Genomic DNA, 10,308 nt, shown 5'->3' with positions numbered 1-10,308 from the left:
AATGGTTGTCTTTTTATGATCATCTGTGCAAAAAGTGTAGTCACAGAAAAGCACTAAATACATCCACACAGATGCCGAGTGAAGTGCCATAAAGACCTGATGAGTTACCCCTGCAGCTCTGTCTTTCTTGCAAGGAGTCTGTCCTGAAAAGAGGAACCAGCCCCTGCCAGTTTCTGGAGAGGCAAATCAGCAGTGTCCATGCCACCTGGGGAGAAAAAGGGTGACTTTTGCAAGTCCATCCTTCATCTGAATGGCTTAGTTGTGTACATGTGGAAGGGTTATCATGCCTTGTATTGCAAACACCTTTGTAATTGGCACTGCCCAGAATCTTTATCACAGATGCAGACTGCTGTGTTTCAGATGTTTATATTTAGGCAGATTAACCTTTATTTTTCTTTTTTTTTTTTTTCTTTTTATACCTACTGATACTCTTAAAGAAATCACACAAACACCTCAAAGACTGTTGCATTATGTGCGTTTTAACATGATTATCCACAGAAGGCCCACCAGCTTTTTATCTCAAGAAATGGGATGCCAGAGGCCAAAGGAAGGATGGTTTGGGCACTGTCGTGGGATCTGGGAACTGAAGCATGCTCCCATCTCCCCAACACCTTCCCATCCTCAGTGAAGGGTATGAGAAACTCTGCCAACGAGGTCTGAACTCACAGACGTGACAAGTATCTTATGTCTAACTGCAGTCAATGTTGTCCTGACAGCTCAGGATTTGAGCGTCCATCCCTGGAGGAACTTAAAAGATGTGTAGACATGGCGCTTAGGGATATGGTTTAGTGGTGGACTTGGCAGTGTTAGATGTACAGTTGGACTCGATGATCATAAGTGTCTTTTGCAACCTAAATGATTCTATGATTCTATGACTTGAGTCAAAGCCTTCCCAATTCACACTACCTGCAACTTCCCTCTGAGGTTGGCTGTTGTGTGGCATAACTGTCCTGGCTCTCCAGGCACGCTGGGTAATGGTTTGATGACCTCATTGGAAGTTTTCCCCTTCCTGAGATGAGAGAAGGTTGTAGAGATTTGGGTTGCAGAGGTTTGAAGCAGTCCTTTCAAAATCTGAGCAGGCTGAGCTTTGGAGCCAAGGGAAAAAAGAGAAGCTCTCATGGATGTTTTGGAATTAGTGGTACAACACTAATAATGGTAACAGGGAACTCCTTATTCTCAATGATGATGAACTAAAGCTCTTTAATTTCATTCCCAACAGTCATTCTTCCTTCTCAAAGTAGCTACTACATCTCAGTAGTTAGCCTCTTCCATTAAGTAGTGCTTTTTCTCTCACTTCTACTTCTTTTTTATCATTTAAAGATTACACCTCTTATACAAAACTGCCCCAAAATCATCTCTCTTCCATAATATGTCTCTTTATTTTTTTTCTGGTTTTAAGGATACGTGGCATAGGGGAGTTGTTTCTCTTTTAGCCAAAGTTGGCCAAGGGACAGACCCCAGGGTAGTGCGAAGGCACAAAGGAAGCCAGAATTTGTGTACACTGACACAACCACTGTTTCCAGTCTCTGAAGTCCCAACTGTGCAGCAGAGACCCTGGAGTTCTGAGCTCCCTTCCTCTGCCCTACGTGACAGTACGTATAATGAAACTAACCTAGCCAATAAGTTGGGTTTGATTCTCTTCACAGCCTGAAGCACCACATGGGTCAGGAGACAGGCCAGGATATCTAACAAGGACTCAAACTTCTCTGCACTTAAAGTTTAGGTGTTCCCAGGAATTTCAGGTGGCATGGCATGCCGATCCCTGGGTTCAAGGAGCTGGTCCTGTGCCTTGTCTCCATTTCTTTAATGGTGGCTTTGATGTCTGGCTGATGTGCAGACTCTGTACGTGGATGTTGAAACCTATTGAGCAACCTGCTCTGGAAGGATTAACAAGGTAGGCTGTTCTTTTTGGAAGGGTATTCGGATAGCAAAAAAGAAGAACTTGGGTTGGAACAAATGCAAAGGGATGCAGAAGATGCAGTCAGGTCTGGTTTAGGTTAGGGTACTTGTGAAGCAGCCCTGCACCTAATGTGAATTATTTTGGCGGTCAGGGAGAACCTGAGAGCTTTCCGTAATTTGAAAACATGAAAAGGTAGGAAGGACAGCATCATTCAGGCTCAAAGGGACCTTGGGAGGTGTCCCAACCAACCTCCTGCTCGAAGTAGAGTCAGACCAGATTACTCAGGGCTTTGTCCAAACACATCTTGGTCACTTTCCGGGATAGAAAGGGTGCACGCTCCCTGGGAAAGAGCTTCCAGTGCTTGAGTATGCTCACGATTGAAAAGTTTCTCCCTTTATCTAGCATCCTTCCAAGCCCAACCACCCAGCTTGTTTTTTACACATCGACTTAAACACCGATGTAGACCATAATATCCTAACTTGGGCACAAGGGTATTGTGGGGGATGATGCTGAATGCCTTGCTGACTTCCAGGTAAAGACCACCACTGCTCTCCCCATGTCCAGCAATCCTGTCCTTTCATCACAGAAAGCAAAGAGAATGACCAGGCACAATCTACCCTGGGTAAACCCAGTCCCCTTCTCTTTCAGACACCCCAAATTGGGGTCCAAGTGGATGTGCTCTGGGGCCCAGCCTTTAGTTCCCCTGCTCATCCATTGGCAGGTTTTGAAAAGTGCATGCAATGTGTGGGTGCTGCCAGTCATCAGGGCTGTCCCACAGTCTCCATGACCTCTCAAAGATGACGGAGAGTGGCTTCACTGTGACATTGGCCTGCTCTCTCAGCTCCCTGGGATGCCTCCTCTCCTCTCCCATAGACTGATAAGGACTGCGTTAGTTCAAGTGACCCCTGACTTGATCCCCATCCACTGCTGGTTGTTCTCCTCCAGATTCCTGCCTCGAGTCACAGAGGCCTGGGAGGCCTTGCTGGTGAAGATGGAGAACAAGAACACATAGAGAATCTCACCCCTAGACCTTATTAAATTCAGGAGTGGCCACACATTATCTTTGATTCTTCTTTAACTGTTCCTGAAGTAGTAACAGCTCATTACGGTGCCCTTGAATTGCCTTACAGGTTTAGACTGAGTTTCCATCTGGACAGTTGCTGTGTTTGGAGGATGCTGTCCTTGAAGACCAGATGAGCTACCCTCTGCCACTGTGCCTTGGCAGTTTATTCCATCAGTGGCACAGCTCTGTCTCCAGCACTAACGGCTCCAGCTCACCCCGTCTGTGACCCTGGCTGAGGGCATTGCCTCACGTTTGGGCTGAAGCAGCCCCAGCTGTGGCACCAGGCAAGCTCTGCCTTGCCATAAGGAACCCTGGTACCAAGTGTCCGTGTGTGCAAAGGCTTTGCTTCAGAGCAGGGACATGGTCAAAAGATTGCTGAATGTCTTTCTAGCCCTAGGACTACAAACCCAGAATAAAATGTCTAAATTCACTCAACTGAAGATGTCTGCCCCAGCCTGGAGAAATTAGATCCTTCGCTGTAACCTTCTTGGTGTCCTGTGTAATGATGGGACAAGAAAAAGTGACTCTCCTGCTCATATCATTTTCTAATAGGTGAAATGCCACTGCTGGAAAGAAATGTCTCTGCAGCAGTGAGAGAGGGAACACCAGTGATTACTTCAGCCTGTTTCATAGCAGGTTCCCCTGGAGCCCCAGGGACACCTGGAGGGAGCCCAGAGGGGACAGAGAAAGTGCTGCCTTGGTCTGGTCCTCTGCTGCTGAGCTGGGCTGGGTTCCTGGGAAGGAGGGAGTTCATGGACAATGGGCAGCGCTGCAGAGAGACAGCTCTGCCCAGGAGCAGCTCCTCTGCAGAGCGCAGCAGGGCTGAGGGCACTGCCTGCAGGCAGCGAGGAGAGACAAGGGAGGCAGAGAGAGATGGCAGTCTGGAGTGGGAAGAGCACCGAGTGTTCACTAGGGGAGGAATCTTCACAGCTCTAAATACAGTAAGTCTCTGGGTGTAAAGCAGCACAGCTGCAGTTCCTTGAAGGATGTCCTAAAGCTGGTACATGCCACAGTTATGGAATCTGTCAGGAAGACCCTCGGAGTTTCTTTAGTGTAGAGGGGAAGGACATGCTCCAGAGCAGGGATTCCCCACTGCACCACCAAAGGACTGGGTGTGATGGCTGCCTACTCCCAGGGATGGCTTCAGGGATGTGTGCAGCGAGGGGTGCCCAGGGCTGTCCTTCAGAGTAGAGTCCCTGCATCCAAGGAGGCTGTGTGCTAGGGCAGGGACTCTGCTGCTTGCCAGGCTCAGCACTCAGCCTGCCTGGGGAGCTCCCTATGGTGCTGCAGGGAGAAGCTGTGGGTGGAAAGATCGACCCCCTTCAGGACAGGGAGGGTGCTTATGCTGGTGAGAGCGTGCTGTGTGTTACAGGGCTGCTCAGAGCTCCAGATCACCCCCACAGCAATTGCTGAGGGTCCCTTTGAAGAATGACATCAAGGCAGCATTTAGCTGAGAGGGAAAGAGTCTGTGCTTTCATCTTTCCACTCTTGGTTGGCTGGCTGGGCAGTGGGAGGTGGGAATTTAGTTCTCTGTTCTTGAAAAGCACTGAGACCCCAGTTCTCATTAGCACTTCTCTGAGTTGCTCCTCAGCCGCTGCACACACAGAGATGTCCCTGGGCAGTGCCTCACTGCCAGGAGGTGTCTGCAGGGCAGAGCTGAGCACACAGTGGTTGGGATGGGCTCTGTGAGTACAGACAGCGAGGAGACCCAGGGACAGAGGAGCAGCTCTCGGCAGGGACAAGCTCCAGGCAGCAGAGAAATGGGCAGGGATGGAGCAGGTTCTGCTCCCAGAAACGCCATGGGAAGGGGGATTTGGACAACTCCTTGCTATCCCCTGCAGTGCAGACGCCTACCAAGGAGCAAATCTTTGGTCTCTTCTCACATGTCTGTTCTTAAGGCCATGGCTGGTCAGTCACTTTCTCAGCAGCCTCATCCCTTCAAAGCAGTAATTACCAAATACCTGACTGTCTGCCTTCCTCCTGGCTCCATCATCTACAGCAGCACTGTGGCATTTCTGCCTTTTTCCTCTCCTGTCTTTGTTCACCTTGTTCTTCTCACTGGACCTTCTGGGATGAGGTTGGGGTTAAGCTGCAATTCAGAGAACAGTGGGTCATGTGGTTCCTGCCATGCAGATGTATCCATGGGAGCGAAGTGTCCAAGTCTTCACCTAATCTGTGGGTTCAGGGCAATGCAAATGAGCAGATTGTCCTTTCAGGACACCCCAAATTTAGGATATTTGACTCCTTCCGTGGGGGTTCCTGCTGGGGTGCAGGCTGCCCTCCACAAGCAAACACCTCTTCCATGACACCTCTGTGTTATCTAGCAGTCCCATGAAGACACTTAGGTGCTAAGGCCATGGAAATGCTGCTCATCGTCTGTATGCAGGCAGCTGTGCTGAGCCCTGTGTGTCCATAGCTGGGAGGGGAGAGCTGAGATCCTCCTCAGGTACGATGAGATGGGGTGAGAGGTTTGGAGACCTGTACTTGGTAACTGGATTCCTCTGCTCTCAGCAGTGTGCAGTTTCTGCTCAGGGGAACATCTGGGGGGATCGTCCTACAGCTCGGAGAGATGACACCACAGAGAAGCTGACACCAGAGCTGATGGACAGACTGACTGTCCTCAGTCTGCACTAATGGACAGTGCCTTTGCCTCTCTGGATCCTCCAGATTTCTCTTGCAGTGCAGCAGAAATGCCAAGGATTTCTGCCTTAAAAACACTCCTCAGGTTTGGTGGGGCAAGTAAACCAGAAGACAAAACAAAATCCCCTCAGCTCTGTTCTGCAGCTGGGTGAACTGGGAGCAGAAATGCTGAAAAGGTCTTTGATATCATGAGTGGATTTCATGTGAGATCACACTGTGCTTCTATTTACCTCTTGCTGTAGGGCAGGACAGAGTCCCGCAGAGCCCACAGCAGAACCTCCTGCTCCCAGAGCACCATCAGCCTGCACCAATCACAGCTCGTGAAAGTCACCTGCCAAAAGTCTTCCTGAAAGGGGAGAGGCATTTTGGGGATTTCTATGAGAAACTGAATGTATTTTGCTTAGAGAAATCTGACTAAAATTTTTATTCCTTTTACTCCTTGGGCAGGTCCCCATGCCCAGAGGCAGCAAATGTCCAACAGCAGCTCCATCACCCAGTTCCTCCTCCTGGCATTTGCAGACACGCGGGAGCTGCAGCTCTTGCACTTCTGGCTCTTCCTGGGCATCTACCTGATTGTCTTCCTGGGCAACGGCCTCATCATCACCGCAATAGCCTGCGACTACTGCCTCCACACACCCATGTACTTCTTCCTCTTTAATCTCTCAATTCTTGACCCTGGCTCCATCTCCACGACTGTCCCCATATCCATAGCCAATTCCCTCTGGGACACCAGGACCATTTCCTACTCAGGATGTTCTGCCCAGGTTTTTTTCTTTTCGTTTTTTTTGTCAGCAGAATTGTATCTTCTTACTGTCATGGCCTACGACCGCTACGTTGCCATCTGCAAACCCCTGCACTATGGGACCCTCCTGGGAACCAGAGCTTGTGTCCACATGGCAGCGGCTGCCTGGGGCAGTGGGTTTCTCAATGCTCTGCTGCACACTGCCAATACATTTTCACTGCCCCTCTGCCGAGGCAATGCTGTGGACCAGTTCTTCTGTGAAATCCCCCACATCCTCAAGCTCTCCTGCCCACAGTCCGACCTCAGGGAAGTTGGACTTGTCATGTTTAGTGCTTTTGTATTTTGCTGTTGTTTTGTTTTCATTGTGCTGTCCTATGTGCAGATCTTCAGGGCTGTGCTGAGGATCCCCTCTGAGCAGGGACGCCACAAAGCCTTTTCCACGTGCCTCCCACACCTCGCCGTGGTCTCCCTGTTTATCAGCACTGGTATGTTTACCTACTTGAAGCCTCCATCCATCTCGTCCCCATCCCTGGATCTGGTGGTGGCAGTTCTGTATTCTGTGGTGCCTCCAGCAGTGAACCCCCTCATCTACAGTATGAGGAACCAGGAGCTCAAGGAGTCCATCAGGAAAGTTATTTCAAGGATAGTTCTCAATAGTGGTAAATTTTTCATTGCTCTTCAGGAATGACTCCCATGGTGCCCCATTACAGGCCTGTTCTTTGTTTGCTGTTTTATCATTTGTTATCATTATCTATATTGTTATTAGTTTTTGTTATTTTCCCACATAAATGACTGAATCCATCTTACTTCTCTTGGGGAATGAACCTGCTCTGTCTAACCTGGAGCTGATATAAAAGTGTGTCTTTCACAGGGACTGAGCTGACACTCTCATCACATCTCTGAAATAAAATGGGATTTCTCCAGTGACTGACATTTGTGCTCTTCTTCCAAAGCTGATGTCAACAAAAGGCTCAAGGAATTTCACCCCAAAAGGGCTTAATTCTCCGTCCAGTTGGAAGAGAAAAGCTCAAGGTCCCATTGGTAGCACTTAGAGACTGAGGACTGGATTTTGGACTCACCCATTGGTGTGTGGTGACTGTGGAGACGGTGAATGGTCAGTGAGGTACACACCCAGAGCTTTTTAAGACATGCCAGCACAGAAGAAATTCTCCAGGAAGGTAATCTAGAGCTTCATGGAGATTCTTGGTGTTCTACGGGGACAGTGTGTGCCTTGGGTAAGCAGTGACTGGAGCCCCACTAAGTGAGGGATCACCCAAGGTGGTGTCACCCAAACGGAAAGTGCTAAATACCAGTATTTGCAAAGAAAAAAAGATGGACAAACCAAATCATACGCAAACCAACTTCAACAGGGAACAGCACCTTTGCAGCCACCGCACCAACAACAGAACACACGCAACCATGGACAGCACAACTGTCCCCATCCTGTTGCCTTCTCAGGCTGATCTGGTGTGAAGGTCATGAGTGGTCTGTTCACCCTGTGCAGCACACACCCATGGTCACTCCAGTAAGGGCCTGAGTTTTGGGTCTGCCCAGGTGTCCTATGCAGTCTTGGAGCCATTACTCACTTGGCAACTTCAGCCTTGGGTCTCTCCACATCCTGCTCTTCTCCTCTTCCAGCCAGCCCCACTTGGAGGTGGCCAGCAAAGCGTGTACGTACATTCACACACAGACACACAGACACACAGACACACACACACTAGTGAGCACTCTCACTCTCTAATGAGTACGTACACACACACACATGCACGCACACACTAATGAGCACGGTCACACAGCAAATAGCCAGGAGCAGAGGTTAAGAAGAAGGCAGGACACACCATGGTGATCAGGCACAGGGTTTGGACAGATCAATACTGAAGAGTCCTTTCCAAACTGCAGCTGACCTCCTCTCTTCATCTACAGGCTTCTTCTTCCCAGTTCCACTGGATCCCTCCCTTTCTCTGCCCCAGGCCCCTCCCCAGTTACCAACTGTTACCAATTAATTTTTCCCCAAAGGTCTCAGGTTTGTTCCATTTGTACCATCATTTGGTAGTTGGGATACCATTGCCTAGGTCACCTGGGCCTTGAATGGTATCACTGATGGGTTTCCTGGCACCGCTGGCCTTGCAAGACTTGACTAACCAGAAGCTCTCCAATGCTCCTCTCCAGTTCCCTCTGCAGTTCGGCCTCTGCTCTTCAATCATTTGTGGGATCCAGCTGGGACACATGGTGCTGCCTGGACGTCTAGTCCCTTCTCACATGGCTCTCTATCACATCCCACAGTTTCTCAGGCCATGTCTCCTATGTTCCCATCTGATGTACAGGTGTCTTCATCCCAGGGCAGGGCCTGACCAGGGGCTCACTCATCTACCTGCAGCTTTCACATCCAGTGCTTCTGAGGACCTCATGTTTTCACTGCTGTCATGAGGTGACCTCCCAGCAACAGCCCAACCACGTTGGTTTTACCCACCTCTACCCTCCCTGAGCAGTCATCTGTGTCACGTTGGGGTTTGTGATGTGCTTGATGATGTCATAGTACCTGCCTGCCTGCTACAATTCATTCAGGTTGCAAAAGAGGTGACCTCAAAATCAACCTCCCAGCTACGATGCCTCTCTGGGCATCTCTCTCTTCCTTCAGCAGAAGTAACCTCCCAGCCAGCCTTCCACACACTTCCACTTTCCCGGCCTCTCCCCTCCCCAGCTATGTAATTTCTGCTGGGCAGGCAGAAACACGCTTGCCCATAGGGACTGCAGAGCCCTGGTGGGACAGCTGGAGTGATGGGAGGGCAGCCATGGTTGGTCAGGAAGGCAGGCAGGCAGGTGAGGAGGTGGTGGTGAGCTCCGTGTAAAGGGGGGACTGATGTGCACAGAGCCTTGCCTTGGAGGAAGCCTCACGGTCACAGGTCCTGAAGAACACAGCAAGTTGAACCACCCCACAATCTGCTGGAAGGGCAGCAGGGCTGGGCACAAGCAAACCAGGAGATTCCTGCAGGGTGTGTAACACAGCATTTTGACACAGACAGTCCATGATCTGACTAGGGCTGGTCTCTTCCTGACAGACAAAGTGGATCTGGCTGGAGATGGGAAGGATGAGGGCAGCTGTGGCTGCAATGACCAATGAGATGGTGGAGAAATAGGACAACTAGCAGAATGACAGAGCAGGACTACAGAAGAGATGATTTCTGTTTGCTGAGGATCTGCTTGGACTGTCCTGGAGGACAAAGCAGCTGTGAGTCTTCAGGGACAATGTCCTCAAAGCCTAGGAAGAAGCCAATCTGATGTGCACAGGGAGTCGAGCAGGGCCTGGCAAGAGGTCAGCGTGGATGAACAGAAACCCGCCTGACTAAAGAGGTCAAACACCAGAAGGAAGTGCAGGGAGGCTGGAGGGGGAACAGGCTGCCCAGGAGGCAGATAGACACCTGGTCTGTGGGTGCAGGGATGGAGCCAGCAAAGCCAAAGCTCAGCAGTGGCTGGGAATGACCATGCATGGGGAGGGCACCCAGAAGGGCTTCTCTGAAAGTGTTGTCAGCACAAGGAAGGCAGCTGAGAGAACCCTGGTCCCAGTGGCCAGTGGGATGGGGGACGGAGTGACAAAGATAAGTATAAATAGAGTAATTCAGAGAATCATGGAATAGTTTGGGTTGGCCAGGACCATCAAAGATCATCTAATCCAACTCCCCTGCAGTGAGCAGGGACATCTTCAACTCGATCAGGTTGCTCAGGGCAGGAGAGGTGTTCCAGCCCTCTGATCATTTTTGTGGTCTCCTCTGGACCCGCTCCAATAGCATCATGCCTTTCTTGTGCTGAGGAATACAGAGCGGGACACAGTACTCCAGGTGGGTCTCACCAGAGCAGAAGAGAGGGGCAGAATCACCTCCCTTGACCTGCTCGACACACTTCTTTTGATGCAGCCCAGGATACAGTTAGCCTTCTGGGCTGCGGGAGCATGATGCCAGCCAATGT

General features: G+C 50.2%; 1 protein-coding gene across 1 annotated transcript; it reads left to right on the top strand.

The window, feature by feature from the left end:
• Positions 1–6,073: 6,073 nt before the first annotated feature.
• Positions 6,074–7,033, top strand: LOC137675533 (olfactory receptor 14C36-like). Its single transcript, XM_068421660.1, has one exon. The coding sequence runs from the start codon at positions 6,074–6,076 to the stop codon at positions 7,031–7,033; it is 960 nt and encodes a 319-aa protein (XP_068277761.1).
• The last annotated feature ends 3,275 nt before the right edge of the window (positions 7,034–10,308 follow it).

This window comes from Nyctibius grandis, chromosome 34 (assembly GCF_013368605.1).
Source record: "Nyctibius grandis isolate bNycGra1 chromosome 34, bNycGra1.pri, whole genome shotgun sequence".
NCBI classification, from domain to species: domain Eukaryota; kingdom Metazoa; phylum Chordata; class Aves; order Nyctibiiformes; family Nyctibiidae; genus Nyctibius; species Nyctibius grandis.
This window is presented reverse-complemented; position numbering and strand designations above follow the sequence as displayed.